This window comes from Tachypleus tridentatus, chromosome 10 (assembly GCF_004210375.1).
Source record: "Tachypleus tridentatus isolate NWPU-2018 chromosome 10, ASM421037v1, whole genome shotgun sequence".
NCBI classification, from domain to species: domain Eukaryota; kingdom Metazoa; phylum Arthropoda; class Merostomata; order Xiphosura; family Limulidae; genus Tachypleus; species Tachypleus tridentatus.
This window is the reverse complement of record NC_134834.1, coordinates 163274394-163297408: the sequence shown is the minus strand read 5'-3', so window position 1 is coordinate 163297408 and position 23015 is coordinate 163274394. Positions and strand designations below refer to the sequence as shown.

Below are 23015 nucleotides of genomic sequence, written 5' to 3'. Positions count from 1 at the left end.
CAACATTCTGTGTCCTTTTATGCAACATAGGCTTATTATGGTTAAATTATTTGGGTTATTAATAGGAACCATCTGCATCATTTTTTCAAGTTAAATATAAATTCAGAAATTTCTAGGCACTAAATGTGTCGTAAATGCTATGTGCCAGATGCAAAATTTAGGAAATTCAGTGTAAGTTTAAAATATATTTCCGAATGTGTGTGTGAAAGGCGCGAATGAATGGAAAATATTTTATACATTTAAAAGCTTCGCCTTATATACATTACAGCCCACCCTCATAACATCCCGTTGAGTCGTCGGAAAATTTACTGACTTTCATCGCTAAAATCCAGGGTTTTATTCCCCGCAATGGCCAGAGTGCATATAAACCACTGTATAGTTTTACACTAAGACAAATATTCTTGACACGATGAAGATGAAATCACTGGAGGTTTTAAAAGTTTTCCTTTTGAGCTCATGCATTCCCAGATAGTTATGATAAAGTCATATAATAGGACTAGTTCAATTACTGGAAGTATACTTTACTTCTGTTATCAGTGAATGAAAGCTGAATAGAGATCTTTGTTAATTTCTAACACAAGCATGATGTGTTTCACCACCTAATGACTTTATGAAATGAATCTAACTTGCGAAAATGATGTTACGCTGTGCATACGAGTGTGTGTGCGTGCGCGCACGTGCGTGTATTTATTCCCATTACACCTGTTCCGCAGTAACATTTATTCCGTTACATTTTCAAATGGCAACAACTAGTTTTTCTCATTTCTGTACTTTTGATTTTTCACATTTTGACAGAGAAGCTACATAAAAAGGTACAAAAAACAAGTAAAACTTTAAATATAGCAAGTAGTTTAAGAGAATATATTACTAAATCTAGTAAGAGGGAAGCAGCGAAGCACAATATTGCTACTATATCCGTAAAACAAAGTATGTGTCATTATCCGAGAGTTAAAAGCATGAATGTCAGAAATCTAGAATTTAATCACTTTTTATATAACCATTGCAGTCAGGATGACTGGATCGGAATTCAAGTAATGGAATATTACAGTTCTGACACGTGCACTTATTTTGTCATTCAAAACTCACTTTTTAATTTGAGAAAGGCAACCCAAACTCACGATGGATAATAACAATTCTACAGTACAATCTGTGCATATAAACACTAACAAAAAATAACGAATAACTAAAGTTAACAAAAACATAATTATTTTTCTCTTTAACTTCAAAATTCATAAAATTAGCAAATTTATAATGTTGGATGTTTAGACAAACAAAAAATAATTAAAATGTTATTTGCGCAAATTAAACTTCATGACCTAATTAATATATTTCCAAATGTATTATTGGATTTTAGTGAAACACCCTTAAAATGCTTTTTTGATTATATTATCTTTTTACGGTTAATTACGTCAGTTCAGAATTGTTTTTTAAAATACTTTAATTTTTTAGATTTTGTGAATTTTATGGCACGATTTTAATGTGCTCTGTATTTCTGTTCTTATATTTTTTAAATAAATTTATTAGTTTATAATACTTGTTATAGTCTTAATATTTTCATAAAATAATCTATGAAGTAAAACTTTATTTTATCGGTTATCTATAATAATTTTAATGATTTCTAGTTCCATATTTTAATTTGTAAACATACAACTACAAAAAAACATAAGAATAATACAGTAATGGCTTAAACAGATCGATTAGAAGAGTGTAATAGTGTGAATCAGTGTAAAAATAAAATCAACGTTTGTTATTTGCTTTAAAACTGTCTAATTATTTGGTGGAGATATATGCAATATTCAATACCATTATGAATTAAAAATAACTCGAGAAATTGAACGAAGAACAAAACATTGAGGATCTCATTGAAAGTGTTTTCTTCTGTGTGCAAGATGCAAATGTCTGTACTTTATTCTCAAAGAAGAAAAGCAGAAGTCCAAAATTAACGCCCAAAATACGATGGATCTGCGTATGATGATAGTTGTGGTGTTCGACTTACGGCCTGAGTGTCGCTTGAACATTCTCCTCCTTTTGCCATGGAGTCGTTAACATGTAATGGACAACCACTTATCGTTGGTAAAGAGTAGCCCAAGAGTTAGCGATACGTAGAAATGACTTTATACAAACTCTTAAGATTTTTTGGTGGATTTTGAATTATGCCCAAACCTACACAAAGGTCTATCTCCATTTATAATTTGAAACTACAAAACTAGTGGGAAGGCAGTTAGTGAACAACATTCATCACTAGCATTACGGCAACTCATACCTGGAATTCAACAATTATGTCTTTTAGCGTATTCGCGGTCACAAAGTGTGGACTGCGTTTTTGTGACAATGGACTTTCACAGCCTAAATCTTTACCTTCTAAACCATACTTGGCTAAAGTTTTAGTTACTGAGTTCAGAATTAAATTAACTACTAGTTGCTCAGATTTAAATCTAGTTCAAATCATTTTCTCTTTTTCTTGTGTGTGTGGTTTTGTTTTTTGAGAGACCTGACCCGGTCTGGTGGTTAGGACACACAACTCACAATCTACGAATCGCGGGTTTGAATTTCTTCACCCAATATGCTTGCTTTTTCAGTCTTGGAGGAGTACAAAGTGATAGTCAATCCCACTTTTCGTTGGTAAAGAGTAGCCCAATAGTTGGCGGCAGGTGATGTTGATTAGTTGCCTATTTTCTAACTCACCACTCCTAAGTTAGGAATGGCTAGTACAGTAGCTTTACGTGAAGTTGAAAAATTATCACAACTTCTTTTTGAGAAGAAAAAATGATTATTTTGATTTACTGGTTAAATTTTGAATATAATAAAAAAGAAAGAGGTGCTTTAAACTATTTTGGCTTGGTTTGAATTTCGCGCAAAGCTACAAGAGGGCTATCTGCGCTAGCCATCCTTAATTTAGCAGTGTAAGACCAGAGGGAAGGCATTTAGTCATCACCACCCATCGCCAACTCTTGGGATACTCTTATCAATGAATAGTGGGTCTGACCGTCACATTACAACGCCCCCACGGCTGAATGAGCGAGTATGTTTGGTGCGACGGGGATTCGAACCCGCGACCTTCAGATTACAAGTCGAGTGGTTTAACCACCTGGCCATACCAGGCCCTAAACTATTTTAATGCCAAGGAAATCAACAGTGAAACCTATGTCAGACTTATGGTTCATTGAGCATACGAGGGCTGTTCAAAAAATACGCGGACTGTTTGAATTGCGCGGCTCCAGTTGGTTCCAGGGGAATCCACTTGGTGTCGCTAGGTTTGCACAGATCAGCTGATTACGACGCCATTTCCCGATTGCAGATATCTTCATTTGTGTATTAGCTACGCGGTTTTAAGTGAAGTGCGATTTTTTCGTTTGGCGGATTTCAGAATGAATGACCTGAAGGAGCAACGACTTGCTGTGAAATTTTGTGTTAAACTTGAAAAATCTGCGACTGAAACTTCTGCTATGCTTAACACGACTTACGGTGATGTTGCTATGAAGCGTACGGCATGTTTCAAGTGGCATGAACGTTTTAAGGATGGTCGACAGTCCATTGAAGATGATGAGCGTCCTGGACGTCCTTCCACGTCAACTGACGACCAACACACGTCGACAAAATCAACACCCTGGTACAGGCAAATCGACGTCTGACTGTCAAGGAGCTTGCTGAAAAGTGTGGGATATCAGTTGGATTTTGTTACGAGATTTTGACCGAAGAAGTGAAGATGCACCGCGTTGCTGCGAAATTCAGCCCTCAGAACTCGTGAGTTTTTCGCCAAACACTCGATCACTGTTCTTCCCCACCCCCCTACTCACCTGACCTTGCTACTTGCGATTTTTTCTTGTTCCCCAAACTCAAAAGACCCTTGAAAGGAAGAAAATTTGAGACGATTCCCGAGATTAAGGCAAATGCGACGAAGGAGCTGGAGGACATTACAAAAGAAGCGTACCAGGACTGTTTCAAGAAGTGGAAACACCAGTGATGTCGAGAAACCCACTTGTTGAGAAATTTATATGCAAAAACGGCTCGTTTGGGTTGAGAAAATATTTTACATAGAAGAGCGAACAACGTTTCGACCTTCTTCGGTCATCGTCAGGTTCACAAAGAAAGAGGTAACTGACCGGAAGCTGACCACATGTTTGAAAGGGGTTGTGTAACTGTGTGTCGAAATGTAGAGGGCGGTATTAGATGTTTGAATATATAATTTTATTTATTTTATTATATTAATATAGGTATAAAGGCGTTCCTTTTGTATTGGTTTATTTTAGGTTTAAGTTGTTGTATAAGTAAGGCTTCTTTAATTTTGCGTTTGTTTATGTTTGTTTCTTTATTTAGTATTTGAGTGTTTTCTATGGTTATGTTGTGTTTATTTGACTTGCAGTGTTCGAAAACGTGTGAAGGTGACTTTTTATGTTCTTTGAATCTGGTTTCCATTTTTCTACTTGTTTCTCCAATATAGAAGTCGTGGCAGTTATCACATTGTATTTTATAAATAATGTTGGTGTGGTGTTTGTCAGTGTAGTTTTTACATAGTATAGACCTCAGTTTGTGCCTGGTTTTTGAATAAATTTGGTATTAACTGGAATGTCATATTTTGTTACTAATTTTTGCCAAATGTTGGTTATTTGTTTGCTGATGTCAGGAATATATGGTATACAGCAGTATATGGTTTTAGGTTTTGATTCGTGAGCTGTATTTACTTTAGTTGGTTTTTAATGGAATTAATTTTATGTCCACATATGAATCGTTTAAAAAGTAAATACATAGACATTAATTCCATTATCCCTTTACAGAAGTTCCAACCAAATGTATCCAAAAAAAGTAACCACCACTATACTGGTACAGATATGTAGATGACACGGTTAACACAGGGATTCAAATCTACAGAACACATACTTAATTTTTTCAATCACATTAACTCTATACATCCCAACATTAACTTCACATGTGAACAGGAAGAAAGCAATCAAATATCATTTCTTAACCTCAAAATTACAAGAACTGACACACAATTCAAAACAGAAATCCACCGAAAAATCACCCATACTGGACTATACATTCCTTGGGACTCAGCACATGAAACAAAACAAAAACTCAACATACTAAGAAACCAAATAAACACAGCCATAAAACTATGCTCACTAGATAAAATTAACGATGAATTAGACAAAATAAAACAATACTTCATCAACATCAATAAGTTTCCTCCACAAACCGTAGAAAACATTATACGCACACACCTAGACAAAAAGCAAAATCAACCACCAACTAAAGTAAATACAGCTCACGAATCAAAAAACCACGAAACCATATACTGCTGTATACCATATATTCCTGACATCAGCAAACAAATAACCAACATTTGGCAAAATTAGTAACAAAATATGACATTCCAGTTAATACCAAATTTATTCAAAACCAGGCACAAAACTGAGGTCTATACTATGTAAAACTACACTGACAAACACCACACCAACATTATTTATAAAATACAATGTGATAACTGCCACGACTTCTATATTGGAGAAACAAGTAGAAAAATGGAAACCAGATTCAAAGAACATAAAAAGTCACCTTCACACGTTTTCGAACACTGCAAGTCAAATAAACACAACATAACCATAGAAAACACTCAAATACTAAATAAAGAAACAAACATAAACAAACGCAAAATTAAAGAAGCCTTACTTATACAACAACTTAAACCCAAAATAAACCAATATAAAGGAACGCCTTTATACCTATATTAATATAATAAAATAAATAAAATTATATATTCAAACATCTAATACCGCCCTCTACATTTCGACACACAGTTACACAACCCCTTTCAAACATGTGGTCAGCTTCCGGTCAGTTACCTCTTTCTTTGTGAACCTGACGATGACCGAAGAAGGTCGAAACGTTGTTCGCTCTTCTATGTAAAATATTTTCTCAACCCAAACGAGCCGTTTTTTCATATAAAAAAAGTGGAAACACCGTTGGGATAAGTGTGTGCGTTGGGGAGGAGAGTACTTTGAAGGGGTCCCAGACCTGTAACTTCTAAATAAAGTACATTTTGTTTTATGACGTCAGTCCGCGTATTTTTTGAACAGACCTCGTACTTGTAAAATATCTTAAACTGTACACATACTAAAAGAGTAAAACATGCAGTTATATTCAACTTCCAAACATTTATGTGAAACGTGTTCCTTTTCAACCTGCAATATACTACGACAATGCTATACTCGCATTTCGTCTTCTCAATGTAAATAAAACAATTTTTTTTATTACTGGGTATCAATAACACATACATTTAGAAATGAGTATTGTTACATACTGACAATGTACGACATTATCTTTCGCCTATCTTAGTTTATTTGTTCTCTCTCACAACTCTCAATCTTTCTGTTTGTGTTTTTTTTTTCGTTGCATCTTTTCTTTAATATTCCTTTCCCAAACTCGTTCCTAATCGACCCCTTTTCTGTTTGCTTATACAATTATTTTTAATATATTGTAGTATAAAGTTTCAAAACCACAGGGGCCTTGCAGCTTCCATACCTGGAGAAACTGAAAAGGCGATCACTACAGTCGCTTACTCTAGTCAGTTTCTAATGGCTTAGAGTATTGTAATTCTCTAATTCTTAGAGATTGAAAAAATAATCCGTTTTCTAATTCTATCTCAATTTCAACCGGCTTTACCCTATGCGTACCTTTATAATACAAGGAAAACAATATTATAAAAATAATACTTCAACTTTGAAACTTCAATAAAAATGGGGAGAGGCTGATTCTAAGATTTAGTGAGGAACAACGTAGACATACTGCAAAAGAATTAAAAGGTATAAGATGAAGGTCCAGGAATTCTTGATAACAAGAAACCCACTTGAAATAAAAATGTATCTCAGAACAGCTGGTATGCGGATTAACAGTTTTGCTAATAAAACAGAGAACAACGTTTTGACCTTCTGAAAATGACCTAGGAAGGTCGAAACGTTGTTCTCTGCTTATAAATAAAAGTGTTAATACCTATACCAGCCGTTCTGAGATACAAAATGAAGGTCCAGCGATATAAAAGACGTCTTCTTGACAATATTCTCAAGTTTCTTTAAAAGTACGTTCTCCGGAGGGACAGCGGTAAGTTTACAGACTTAAAACGCAAAGATCCGCAATTCGATTCTCAGCGATGAATACAGGCTATTGCTGGACGTGGCTTTACTCTGAAGCTAACAAGCAGACGTAAAAGTAAACATGTTTTACATTTAGTTCACCAGGTATTTTAAAGCAGGAAGATATCATAGTGATAAGCCTGCAGCATATTATTAAACAGCCATTGTAAAATGGTGGGGGAGCACAGTTTGTAGTTTTGTGCTTTTGTTCTATCATGTGAAATTCCTATAGTTACAAACTATGTAAAAATAAGTAGTTGTACTTCTATTACAGAGAGGATTATGGAGCGCTATACCTTCTTAATCGCTTGTAGGTTAGTGCTTTACAGTGTTAATAAAAAATGATATAATTGAGTGCTTGTTCCAAATCGATTTATTTTCTTAGGTATATAGATTATCCTTATTTCACTAGCATGTTTATAAATCTGTAACTAATTTCTCAGATCTCAACTTCTGGGATATATTAAATATATAGTCTATTCTTTGTAACATAAGTCATCTGCAGTCTCCTGTGTGTGTGTGTATATATATATAAACTAATCCTTCCAACTTGTTACTTCTTAAGGTCCCAACTACTGGGGTCTGTTGAATCCAGAGTGGAGACTGTGCAACATAGGTCATCGCCAGTCTCCTGTGGACATTGATCCTTCCAAATTATTGTTCGATCCTCATCTGCGACCACTACAAGTGGGCAAGAAACGAGTGAGTATATCTTAAGAACAACTGACAGGAGTAATGTAATGTAATGTGATGTTACAAAGAGATATTAAATTACACTAATTACTTTCTTATGTTATCGTAGCAGCTGTTTGAGTTACTTAAGTGTTAAAATGATATAAAAATGTTACTTGCATCATCTAAATAGAATAAGAGCATTGTGATCCAGTAAGCCGCTTCTGCACATTATAGGTTTCTATAGTACTCTCTGTACCTTCTCTGTCATATCATTAACCAAGTGGTTGGAAATTATAATGTCTCTTATTCCTGGCTTTACATTCAGATGTTTTGTATAAGTTTATAGCATTAAAGTCGTTTGTTTATAAAAAGGTTTTAATGAAATTCAGGAAAACAACGATTTGTTCTTTGGAATAGGTGTTTCAGTTTCAAGATATTTGAACCGAACAAGACTTTACAACCTTTATTTTAACATCTGTATGTTTTGAACTGCAACAATTGCAACGTTTTCGTTTTTTATCATTTAAATAAATGAGAAACTGTTTTTATACATCACTATAACATAATGGTTTGTTGTCCAGTCTTCTATGTACCAATTTTAGATGGTTAGTCTCTTCTCTATGTTCCTATTGCAGTTGGCATTCACTTTGTTGTGTACCAGTTGTATGTTAAGAAATAATCAATCTTCAATCCGTCAAATGCGCATTGTTAACCACTTTTCTATCTGCCAAATGCACATTGCAAACCACTCTTATATCTGCTAAATGCACTTTGTTAACTACTCTTCTATCTGCCAAATGCACATTATTGACCATTCTTCTAACTGCTAAAAGTACATTTTAACCACATTTCTATCTGCCAAATGCACATTCTTGACAAATCTTATATGTGTCAAAAACAGGTTGTTGGACATTATTCTATTTATGAATAGTATATTGGCGATCATTTTTCTACACGGCAGTTGGAGGTTGATAGTCATTATTTTCTGTCAACTGCAGATTGTCTGTCACTCTTTTATCTGTGGACTGCAGACTGATGTTCACTATTTCCTATCAACTACTCTTCTATATGTGAATTATAGATTGATGGTCATTATTTTCTGTCAACCGCTGACTATTGATAATTATTTCCTGCCAATTGCAGATTCTTTGGTCTTTCTGCTATGTGTGAATTGCTTATTGGCAGTCATTATTTTCTGTCAAATACAAATTTTGTCTACTCTAAACAAATAGGCCCGGCATGGTCAGGTAATTAAATCGTCATCTAAGAGTTGCGGGTTCGAATCCACGTCACACCAAACATGCTCGCCCATTCAGCGGTGATAGCGTTATAATTTGACGGTCAATCCCACTATTCGTTAGTAAAAGAGTGGCTCAAGAGTTGGAGGTGGGTGGTGACGACTAGCTGCCTTCCCTCTAGTCTTACACTGCTAAATTAGAAATGGGTAGCGCAGGTAGCTCTCGTGTAGTTTTGAACAAAATTCAAAAAATAAACAAATAATTTCATATTATTTTGCTTTTATCACTGTTCGTTTTAATTGCAAATGTTTTTGCTTTTCTACTAAATTCTGTGTTATTTCGGTACTGTTGACTGACATAATACACCAGCTGTAGGATTGTTAGAAGCCCAACTTCATTCTGAAAATTAATTAATTTAACAGAGTTAAGGTAAGAACACTCTTGTTAGTTGGCACGCTAATTAGATATGATTGAGATTGATGATATATGCTAATTAATAACAGTGGGATTCCGTACCATTATCTATATTCACTAGCTTATATCTAGCTAGAATACCATCTTTATACAACAAATATAAAACACAAAATATTTACAAAGATTCTTTGTACTAAAACTAGGAGGGACAGGGTTGAATTATCAAGACACACATTCAAGATAATAAATATAAAATAAAATAAATCACCCTTAAAACATTGGCAAAATTACAGACATTATTTTAGGGGGGAGAAACGGAAAGAGAAGAAAATCCTGATGCAATAATTTAAAACAAAAATCTTGCGAGTGGTGTCTTTCATTATTAGTATTCGAGACAGTTTTCGACTGAATAATAGAAAATTATACATCCGAGATTCACCGGTTTTACTTCTAATGCATCATTCATTACAAGGGCAAAACCTCATAAATGCAACTAAGTATATATACGCATATCATATTATTACGATATCTATACACCGGTAACGACATATTACACACATTACTTTACTAGCTTTGAAACTCATTTAGTCATGGATAAAAGAATAGATTAAACATAGTAAAAAGAAAGAGAATACAATAGTAAAGATCAGATAATCAAACTAACTTATTCTTGATGTCTATTAGATTCCAGTTAACGACTCGTTCTATATTTATTCTGCTGTTATCATTGTGGTAATGCTGTGACACGTTATACAAACCTTCCAGTGGAAGCATATTTTCCTGTGTAAATAAATATCAATGAGATTTATTAGTTGAAGTGTCCTTTATCATAATCAGTCTTTGAGCACAATCATCCAATAATTACCAAAACAATTATTTTTTCTACGTCTTTAGGGTTTACAATAACAAAGTATTCCTAACGAAACCACTAACCCTCTTTTTTTTTTTTTAAATCTAGGGGCGTTATTAATATTTTACTTTCAAATAGGTACAAATAAAACGTCAAAACCACTGACATTTAATCTTGCAGATTAAAATTTTGTTGTTTATTTTAATGTGAATATATACAGTCGGTTAGCAATCTGCGTCCTGTCCACCACTTAGTACAGTAAGTCCTTAAACATACCTGTGACCCTTTAGGAGACGTTAGTTTTTACTTGCTATGTACTCTGATATCAGATAAAGAAACAATTAGAATTGTGGTTAATGTTTCGATATCTATCAGTATCTTTCTTAGTGACTTCTAAACGTTGTGTTTGATTCTTTTTTGAATTTCGCACAAAACTACGCGAGGGCTATCTGTGTTAGCCGTTCCTAATTTAGCAGTATAAGACTAGAGGGAAGGCAGCTAGTCATCTCACCCACCGCCAACTCTTGGGTTACTCTTTTACCAACGAATAGTTGGAATGACCGTCACATTATAACGCCCCCACGGCTGAAAGGGCAAGCATGTTTGGTGTGACGATGATTCGATCCCGTGAACCTCGGGTTGCTAAACGTTGTGTACAATGTGATTGGTTAAAATGGCGGGGGTGAGTATAAGTAGATTTCGGGTTATAGTTTCATAATAAGTACATATGTAAACGCACTTTTACGTTGTTCTTGAAAAATTGCTTCGAATGTATTACATTGAAGACGTGTAGATAAAAGAATTATTGTTCGGTTCGAACCCTAGTGACTGAACAGAGACTTTCAGGACTTATAACGTTAAAATTCGTGGCTTGGTTCTCGGCGAACTCAACACATATAACCAACTTTTATTCAAGTCCATTCAACTGTGTTTGAGAAATCTGGCTGACAAACATACACATAGGACTGAAAACATAACTTCCGCCCACTTTGGCGGCGGAGATAAATATTGGATATGCTGCCCTCTAGCGTCAGCTAAAAAAGAGCTTATTATTATTATTTGATTCTATAAATCGCTTCAAACTTGATTATAGAATCAAAATTGCAATGAAAAAGCTATAACACTTTCGAGAACAGATATAAACACTATTAACAGCAATATAATATACTGTGTAAATAAATATCAATGAGATTTATTAGTTGAAGTGTCATTTATCATAATCATCCAATAAAGTAGCATAAATTGATATGTCAATAAATTGAAAGTTAAACCTATTTTTTTCAGTTTGTGTACATTAAATGACGTATAAGAATCGTATATAACAAGATAAGTTGACACAGATTAAAGAGATAGTGACAAATGCATATTTTAAATGTAAGTTGATAATTTGATTTATTGTTTAACTTCCATTCAATTTAATATCTACTTGAAACAAAACATACATGTTTAATTTTTCTTGAGGTTGATATCAATCACTCCCAGATTCATGTTTCTCTTCAAGTTAAATATTAAGTGAATTCTAAATATAAAAACAACAGTAGAGGAAACAGAATTTGAAATTACTTTTCTCATTCCAAAAAATATAAATTAATTTTTACCTGAAAATTTTACTTTTAATTCGCTCATAACAAACTAAATAAAACAACTGCTGTTTCACTTCCGAACTTAACCTAATACTCTTTAGTTTCACTTTCGAAATTAAATTTATTTTCATAATTTATTAAACTTTCTTTTATTCTAATGTTATACTGCGCTTTTAATTTCCATGGGTTATAATTTTGTATGAGTAATTTTAAAACACATTTCGGATTCTAAATCTAATCTTCCACTTAAATTTCAAGACTCGTTTTCAAAATGACTTAAGATTCGTTCTTAAATCCTATTTGAAGTCATTATATTAAAAAACACGTTTTACTAGATTGTCTTTCACTTTTAAAGAGCGTTATTTTTCTTTCGCAAATCAGTTTCAGTTTCTCGTAGTGTAACTTTCAAATTTGAGTTTTCAATTTAAAAAACCTTTTAAAAAAGTTATTTATTTTTTGCTTTCAAAATCCACTTTTGGTTTGTATAAAAAAGGTTAAAAAGTCTGAAATAATTTATCAAAACCTTTATTAAAGCAGCAGTTAAAGTTGAAACATTTGCAGCAGTCTTACACTATGGTATCTGTCAGCAGAATTCTCAATAGTTTCTAATTAACTGTTGGAATTACAGAAATGTTTCGGCGTAGAAACTCGCACTTTTTCTCTTATTAGTTTGCAGTTCGTGCATAATTTTTTATCACTTAGTGTTTATACAATGTGAATTGCTGGATGTCCTCTCATTATAAGTTAACCACATAGGTAACTATGAGAGTGTGCTTTACTTAACAATATAGCCCCATCTATAAAACTCAATACCCAACTTCAAGCATAATTTACGCTGCATAAACATTAGTATGACATTGGTGAGACAGTCAAAGCTCCTTTACAGGCCTTAAGTAGCCTACCAAGAGCGTTAAGAAAAGTGTCTGATTGAAGCATGGTTAAAATTAACAGTTAAAATTAAGATCTTTACAACTTTCTGTCTATTCAATGACTGTATACAGTTAGTACAGTACTCAGTGTTTGTATTGTAACTCGATTAGTTTCTGTAAGTTTGCTGTGTAACGCCTGATACAATATTGTACGGTCATGGACTCGTGGCGTACTGCCAGGTTTTGATTCGCGCATGCGTTTCCTGACTAACTGCTCCTGTAATAGACTTGGAATCAACTCACCTCTCTCATTCCAATATACTTAAAATAGAATGTTGGTTTTTGTATGCAAGTTAGGTTATTTAGGTCAGATGTATCAATTGCATTAACTTAAATAATGTTAATTTTATCTAAATATTGTTTTTTTTTATTATGATAACATTTCCCGCTAGAGGTGATTGCTGTTTATTCTAGGGCAAAACTATATTAAGCAATCTAAAGTGTCAATCTCGGGAAATCGAACCCCGGATTTTAGCGATTTAAGCCCCTAAACTTACAGCTGTTCCATCGGGAAACCGCTAGACGACGTCTATGTGAAGGTACTATCAAACAGATTGAATATAACCTTATAGTCTTCGATGCCAATCAGTAGACATTTACTCTGTATATAAGAAATGTTAAGCATATTTTATTTCTTCAATTGTAGGTCATCAGATTTAAAAGTGATTGTAACCTTCCATAGAGTTTAGTTGCAAACATTATCATTGTGGTTACAATATACTCCAGTAACTTCGCTTAAGTGTAATTTCCTACTTAAATCTGTGAGGCGTTGTCTTCTCGAATCCACATTGAAGTTACCATCTTTTTTTTTCTAATTTCGTAATATAGCAATCTTCATAAAACCCAACTCTTCTAAAGCTATGATCAATATTTAAAAATATTGATATTATTCCAATTTATATAATAATAATCTGTCAAAGAAACATGTTCAACCACAACAGAATTCAGAACCTATTTTTTTTTTTACGGTTTTCAAGTGTTCCTCAATACGGAATGGTTTCGTCTATGTAATTTTCATGTTTTTTGTTGTTGTTGTTTTGCATTCAGTCTGGTAATGGTAAAGTATCCAATATTTTGTTGTTATTATTTGTCGTTTAGGGTGACCAACATATTGAATAGAGCAACATGAAACCTTAATGACTATAGAATATATATAAATATACGAAATATGCTGAATGGAGTTATGAGAAACTTAAATGACCATAGAACTAAAATATTTCTTGACCACTCGCTATAGCTGTAATGCATAAAATAGTCGTTATGGACTTTACGTTGGATATCCTACAAAATAATGTTTCTGTGGGTTTAATACGTACTTTAAGTGTCATTTATAAACACCTTGATTGTAATCAGTGTTTTTATTCAATCTTTAACTGCATTTTCGTGGTTTTAATTTTAAAATTTTACTTAATTTTAACATTAATTTTAACAAACACAGCTAAGAAATGACCACATGCTTATTATTATACACAATATCACTGAATAATATATTTGAACTCCGCTTATTGAGGGGTATCAAAAACTCCATTTCAACACTATAAATCGTCATATTTACCAGTGAACCGCTAGGGGGCATTTGTGGCAGATATCATAACCAACAGTTGAGCAGCTCTTAAGTTTTTGTAGCTAAGCATCGTTATCTTGTTTGAACTGAGCTCAGCTTTTACTACTGTAATAATATGGTAGTTTTAAGCCTCGGAATATTTCTTAGACAGCGTGCTCAGAATAAACAAAAATACAGAACAGCATGTCTTTCTAAATATGTGTATTATTTGGAAAGGATTACAGAAAACAACGTTTGAGACAAGCTCTGTTAGTTGTTCAGTGGGCAACCCGTCAGCCGCGTTACCTTTTCTAGTGTTATTGGAACTAGGTTTGTCTGTATAAGCGCAAACTAAGCAATGTACCCTGTCCATCATTGGAAATGGAACGCCAGATTTTAACGTTTTTAAGTTCGTAACATATAGCTAACTCACCAAAACACTTGTGGCTTCGTACGTCAGTGTAATGTGTTTACTCAGATAACTGGAGGATGCGAATTCCAAAAATACATGACTTTTTTATCTCTTTTCTCCTACTTTTAAGTCCTTTTATTTTTTATCCAGGTATCTTTTGAATGTGTTTCTTGAATTGTCTTTATTTATTGGATAATTATCTGTAACATAGAAAAAATATTGAGATTTTTGAGCCTGTTCTGTTCAACCCAAGTACCTGTTGCTGCAGAGATAAAACCCCGAATTTTTGCGTTATAAACCCCTGAAGCTTACCGCTAAGCCATAGAGTCCAATCGAATGTTTAATGTAATAAATTATAACCTGCAACCGACTTTTCTTTTAATAACATAGAAGATGTTACAAACAAGGACTTTGTTTTTTACCAAGGAAATGGGTTCGAATTTTTTGGAGAAGGAAACAGCTTTTAGTTAGTTTGTTTTTTCTCAACGTTTAAAACTTTATGAACTTGCTCTTAGATAATCTAAACCATCTCATACTTTCGAAATTATAGTTACATACCCCCGAGCTAAAAACAATATTTACCTCTTGTAACAGTTGTAGGAAATCTACCGATAAAAGATACGACCAGTAAGAGTTAACGTATACTTTTGTTTGATTAAAATTATGATCGCAGATAATAAGAAGTTCCCAAAGGCTCCTGGTAATAATTTTTGTGTGTGTTCATATGTAGGCTCTTGAAATAAACTGAAACTAATTATTTCTTTCAGAAAAACATAAAATAGTAATATGATAGAAGTACGTCGTATTCTATTACCTAACAATCGCTAATAACGCTATAATTTCGGTAAATGTCTGTGAATCTGTTAGCAACATTGAAATTAACAAGAATGAACAAATAATTAGTGGATGTTAATTAACCACTATTTCAATTTAATGAGGGTATATTAATTAAATATTTATTTATTCTAAGATATTAAGGTTTCTGTTATTTGAGCTTTATTGCACGTGAAGTTGTACCAGGCCACTTTTAGGAGAATTTTCTTATAACGTTGTTATTAAAACTATCCTTCGTGAGATGTAGGCTTGTTTGTTTGAAGTTAAGCACAAAGCTACAAAGCTATACAATGGGCTATCAAATCCGGTTTCTAGCGTTGTAAGCCCGCAGACATACTGCCACATACTGTGACACTGGGGCCAAGATGTAGATACATGTTACTTTATTGTACAACACAAAAGCAGTAATTGCAAGACTTTAGTAGTGGTGGATGTAAAACTTTGAGTTCAAAGCTTACGAAAGTCAGAGAAACTTTGTTACGAATATACTTTGTATTTGTTTTGTTCAGCGAAAACCTACACAATAATCTCTTCTGCGATCTGTCCATCACGGAGAGGCCTCATTCCAATGGCTCAGCGTTACCGCTCACGACGCTTAATATCGGGTTTCGATACACGTAGGGGTAGGACACAGACAGCCTATTGTACACCTTTGAGCTTGAAACCAAACAAGCAGTCATTCCATTGCAAGAATTAAAATAAGGATTTCAACGTTTAGGTTTTTAAATTAAACTTTGACTCCCTAGGGCAGGACAGGTATGAATCAACCTCAGTGTTTATTAATTCTGTTTCTCCCATCTCGCTAAATCATATTAAGTTTATAAATCATGTTAGGTATAATTGATTTTATTGATAACGAATATAAAGTAGTTGATTCTATTAGTTATTTGTCTCCCTTGACACTAATTATCACAGTAAGAATAAGGCCCGGCATGGCCAGGTGAGTTAAGGCGTTCGACTCGTAATTCGAGGGTCGTGGGTTCGAATCCCCGTCGCACCAAACATGCTCGCTCTTTCAGCCGTGGGGTTGTATAATGTGACGGTCAATCCCACTATTCGTTGGTAAAAGAGTAGCCAATAGTTGGCGGTGGATGGTGATGACTAGCAGCCTTTCCTCTAGTCTTACACTGCAAAATTAGGGACGGGTAGCCTAAATAGCTCTCGTGTAGCTTTGCGCGAAATTCAAAACAAACTTCGTAAGAAAAATTTGGTGGGATGGAAAAAGGAAGTAGAGACCTACCAAGAGGTATAAATCTATAATTTACAATACATCAAAACGTTGCAAAAATTTTTATTTTTTATTTTTTTTGTAATGGGACGTCACAAAGCACTTCCGCTGATACAAAATGCCTGTCTTCGAGATTACACAAGCTAAAAATCTAGAACAACACTACAAAATTTTTTTTCTGTACTTAAGCTAGTGTAAAATATTATTGTTGTTTTCCTTACTTTTTTGGAGTTTCGTAATGAATTTATTTTGTTCGATACAAATTATTTTGTTCAAGTCGAAAATCTTTCATAAAAGTTGTTGTCATTTTTGTTGTCGTGTGAACCTTGACGAATATTTTAAGATTTGTTTACTTTAATTAAATTAATTATGTAAATACATAAATTAATTTATTAATTTAATTAATAAAATGTCAGCAATGTTCTGTTAAATATAGAGAGTATTTTCGACTAAGTTTGGAGGTTCGGTATAAAAACACATTCACCGAAGAAATCCATGTTTGACATTTGTTTGTTATAATCCACGTGACCAACAAAGTAGAAAGGAAACATTGCTTCAGCAACTAATATATATTGTGTTTAATGAGAGAAGTTTAAAATACATAGAGAGTTTCAATTACCAGCAATTACTGTCTTTTAAATATAAAAGTAATAATAATAGTGTGCTTCTTGTAACCGCTTGTCTTGCTTAAATTTATAGTTTAAATACTGCAACTACTTTCAATTAAATGTATGTATGTATGTGTAGCACAGCAACAAGAAAACAACAACTTATATCAACATACCAGCTACAACTTTGGTCAGTACAAGTCGTGTCTTGTTCTTTAGATGTATCTAAAGAGGTACGTTCATCACAACAGTAGAAATATATCGTCTACAAAATCTAACCTCTATTCTTCTAATTCACTTTCTGGGATATTACAGATTCATTTCTTATAATCACAGCCAAGTGACTGACTACATGGGTACTAAGTTTAATTAGCCTGCGTACAGACGCGTAATTGATTACACGGTCCAGTAAATGAACTTGACTATTCTGTAATTCTTAGCTACGCAGAAATATATTGATAGCCGCTTGTGATTAAAAACAGCTGAAAAGTACATGTCACGTAAGAAGTAGATCTACATCATTAAAACATATTCCACGACAGAAAGACAGTTTACTTCAAAGCACGACCCTAGTAGAAAGCTCTTTGTATTGATTTATCTTGTGGAAGAAACTGACGTTGTTACCATTCTGATATATTGAAACTGAAATAGTGAAGAAAAATGCAGTTTTCTTCTGATATCATTTCAAGAAGTATCACTTTATTAAATCTGTTTATAAACACTGAAACATCAAGGAGCATCACTTTATTAAATCTGTTTATAAACACTGAAACATCAAGGAGCATCACTTTATTAAATCTGTTTATAAACACTGAAACATCAAGGAGCATCACTTTATTAAACCTGTTTATAAACACTGAAATATAAAGAAGCATCACTTTATTAAACATGTTTATAAACACTGAAACATCAAGGAGCATCACTTTATTAAACATGTTTATAAACACTGAAACATCAAGGAGTATCACTTTATATAGCCTGTTTACAAACACTGAAACATCAAGAAGTATCACTTTATATGGCCTGTTTATAAAAACTGAAACATCAAGGAGCATCACTTTATTAAACATGTTTATAAACACTGAAACATCAAGGAGCATTACTTTATTAAACATGTTTATAAACACTGAAACACCAAGGAGCATCACTTTATATAGCCTGTTTACAAACACTGAAACATCAAGGAGTATCACTTTATATAGCCTGTTTATAAACACTGAAACATCAAAGAGTACCACTTTATTTAGCCTGTTTATAAACACTGAAACATTTGCGAAAACATTAAAATACACACACACACAAGCTTCTTTCTATCGATTATGTATATGTCAATAGTGAGTGTCAATGCGTAGTTTTTAACCTTCAATCTATTTGTGTGTATGGAGGAGAAACTATTATGATTAATCAAAGTGTTCCTAACTTAATGGATCATGAGTGAATTCCTACTGTGGATCTGATTGTGGATGACTTGTGTCGCATTGCTTTGAAATAAAATCGCGCTATATACCTTGGGGTTTTGGGTGTGTTATAGAAGTAACAGTCAAAAGCTCTCAGTAGATTAGAATAGTCGAAGTTTTTCAGTGGGTACTGTTGGTTAGTAACCTGTCTTGTACTCTATCAGTTCAGAATTAGAGATGGTTAGAGTACATAACCATTGTGTATCTTTACAAAAATTTCAAAAACAAACAACAACAACAAAATTTATTAATGCCAAATCCATAAGTATGCTTTTTGTAACATATAGGTCACTCCAACAACTGTGAAAAAGTTGTCACTAATTACAAAACTTACAGAAGTGTTTGTATACATGTATTTATTATAATTTTGAATCAAAACAAACATTTGTTCAACGTATATAAATAGAGTCGTCACGCATTTGAAAACCTGGACTTAATTTTTTATGTAGTTTCTGTATGCAATGTTTGAGACTTAGACGTTTTATTAAAATCTGAATTGAAATTGATTAATCTTCACAACCAGTAAGTAAACAGATTATCTCTGGATGCTGAGGATGAAGTGTTCAGAATTAATCAGGAACTTAGTTCCTTCAGGCCAACCCTATTAGATTACAACAAATAAACGTAATCAGTGTTGTTGGAAAGTGGTGTGTGAGACGAGTCCTACAATGTACTGTATATTGCTAGTGTGATGTTTAGCTCGTATTATGTTTGTTTTGTTTTTGAATTTCGCGCAAAGCTACTCGAGGGCTATCTGCGCTAGCCGTCCCTAATTTTCCAGTGTAAGACAAGATGAAAGGCAGCTAGTCATGACCACCCACCGTCAACTCTTGGGCTACTCTTTTACCAACGAATAGTGGGATTGACCGTAACATTATAACGCCCCCACGGCTGAAAGGGCGAGCATGTTTGGTGCGACCTCGTATTATGTGCAGCTGCTTTGGCAACATAAGTTGCTTGGAAGTGTTGTCCATACGAACAATGAAAGGACCAAAACTGTGTATTAACCATATATATGCGTACTTATTCGTATTCAACAACATCTACAACGTTAGTATATGAGAAATAAAGTACCGTTTATTTTTGTTGTTTTCTCTGAACATTCCTCATCTTTATTTTCCTACGTATCAAAAAAGTAAATATTCTGTGGCTAAGAAATCACACAAATATAACTTACTGATATTTCAGTGCTTTTTCTGTTCATGTAATTAAATTCAACAAAAAATTAATCGTCTTGGAAAATAATAGTTATTTTTTACTATGATACTTTACCTCAGTAATTTTACCGTTGTTAATTTTTTATTATCATCGCGTTTTATGAGATTAGTTCGATTCAAAAAATAAACACAACATAATATTTTGACAAACCGTTAATTTTCTTGCGTACGAAGGATATGTTTTCTGCTAATGCTTTAGGGACTTAGAAATTGTATAATTTTTGTTACCATATGAGAGTTTGCTAACCTTTGCCGACATATGAATATATATATGTATGTATTGCTATTTTATCATAATATGTTAATTTATGTAGTTCTCATTACTTTCTGTTAATTCTTTCAAAATGTCAACACTACAGAATTATTTTTACTGTTTGATAATATGTAAATTATTTTCGAATTACTGATACATTCAATTAACATATTAACGTTTTTGCTTGTTTGAATTTCGCGCAAAGCTACACGAGGGCTACCTGCGTTAGCCGTCCCTAATTTAGCAGTGTAAGACTAGAGGGAAGGCAGCTAGTCATCACCACCCACCGTCAACTCTTGGATTACTCTTTTACCAACGAATAGTGGGATTGACCGACACATTATAACGCCCTCACGGCTGAAACACAACAAATTTGTATCATTCGGTTATAATACACATACATCCTTATATTGTTTTATAATACACTTACATCCTTATATTGTTTTATAATACACTTACATCCTTATATTGTTTTATAATACATTTACATCCTTATATTGTTTTATAATACATTTACAACCTTATATTGTTTTATAATACACATACATCCTTATATTGTTTTATAATACACTTACATCCTTATATTGTTTTATAATACACTTACATCCTTATATTGTTTTATAATACACTTACATCCTTATATTGTTTTATAATACAGTTACATCCTTATATTGTTTTATAATACATTTACATCCTTACATTGTTTTCTTCAACAGTAAATCTTTGAGAGCTTTACAGTTTCTTCTAGAACGTATTATTGTGTTAATAACTTGATATAGAACAATTTAAACACTACTTACTTCAGTTACAGCTTATTTTGCATTCGTATATTTAATCTTGTTTCGTTTTCTGATGCTTCTAAGGTATGGCATAACATCAACCACACTACTAAATTACTGAACCCCAGTTCTCAAGAGATCTGATGACAGGAAATCGATACTTGTAGAAAACTGGCATTTTTCTGGAGTTGGATTTGGCTTAAAACTAGCATGCTAGGACTTTAAGTTCGAAGATTTTGATTCGCGTTCCATTGCCTCAAACTGTTTGGTGCGACGGGGATGCAAACCCGCGACCCTCAGATTACGAGTCGCACGCCTTAACCCACCTGGCCATTATGAGACAATAGAATATGTAAAATGTTATATACACGTCACAATAGAATAACCTGAAAATTAATATAGTAGTAATTTTTATTTAAAAAAATAATCCATTATTTTACCAAGGAAATTATCAAAAAGCTGCACGCCATCGACTGAAATGTGTAACTTAAAGTTAAAGTATTTTCTTCTATTATGGGTTGTCTCTTGTTGGCATGTGGATATTTTAAACACTGTGTCTCTACTAACGAGATTATTCTAGTATAAAACACGAATAGCATAATTTGTAATCGACTATGAGTAACAAAAATAATAAAAGTTACTTTTGGTCCAAAATGAAATAGACAAGTCTGTCGTGGAGAATATGGATTAACACACGTGAATGTCTCGCATTCGAATGTACAATACTGATTCCTGTGGATTACATATTAATAAGCTGTCATGACCACTAGTTAGTACTTTTCAATTAAAACACTTTATTATCTCTCGAGAATGCCAAACATTTATGATATTTTTCGCTTACAACCAGAAAATGGTTAACATTAATGGTTTAATGGTTGCTATTAGATTACCTGTTGGTATGTTCTCTCTCTCTCTTTCTCTGAAAGTTATTGTTTGTTAGAGATATAAAGATGTGAACAGCAGTTTGAAGTTTATATGTCTTATGTTAATATTTGCCCAGCTTTCTAAGATTATACTTAATCATTACTTTGTTTTAGGGGTAAAAGAGAAATGTATTTGACCAGAACAAACTATGCTCGGCAAATGTAAATTAGTATTGTGTATATGAATTCGGTTCTGTGAATTACTGTATATGTTATGTCACATTTAGTAGTAGAATACATCAATACGTAATGTTAAACTATATAAGTAAACACGAGTGTTATTACAGACACACGATTTATCCGGAAGTATGGTATATTTAAAATGCTGGCTTAACACTTTATAAACATAATATATTTAATTGTAATTATCCATATTTTCCGCCAAGCTCAAAATCAAGAACGTTGGAAATCACGATCTGTCTGAACGTGTCATGTATCAAATACTTGCTTTATATTTTACAAACGTGGCTTCTTTAATAACCCACATGTATCGCTCACTTCAAATTCTAATACTTTACAGTCAGAGAACTACCGATTTACTTCTTTACAGCCAGAGTATTACCGATTTACTTATTTACAGCCAGAGTACTACCAATTTACTTCTTCAGCCAGAGTACTATCGATTTACTTATTTACAGCCAGAGTACTACCGATTTACTTCTTTACAGCCAGAGTATTACCGATTTACTTCTTTACAGTCAGAGAACTACCGATTTACTTCTTTACAGCCAGAGTACTACCGATTTACTTATTTACAGTCAGAGAACTACCGATTTACTTCTTTACAGCCAGAGTATTACCGATTTACTTCTTTACAGTCAGAGAACTACCGATTTACTCCTTTACAGCCAGAGTACTACCGATTTACTTATTTACAGTCAGAGAACTACCGATTTACTTCTTTACAGCCAGAGTATTACCGATTTACTTCTTTACAGTCAG

The 23015-nt window shown here is 33.3% G+C and overlaps 1 protein-coding gene across 2 annotated transcripts in view; it reads left to right on the top strand.

Annotated features, from left to right (window-relative positions):
• Nucleotides 1-23015, top strand: part of LOC143230820 (carbonic anhydrase-related protein 10-like) — a 181622-nt gene that overhangs the window by 88420 nt on the left and 70187 nt on the right. For both annotated transcript variants that reach the window (XM_076465005.1, XM_076465006.1), the window contains exon 3: nucleotides 7696-7832. In XM_076465005.1, coding sequence (XP_076321120.1) covers nucleotides 7696-7832 — 137 coding nt within the window. The remainder of the gene's footprint in view (nucleotides 1-7695; nucleotides 7833-23015) is intronic.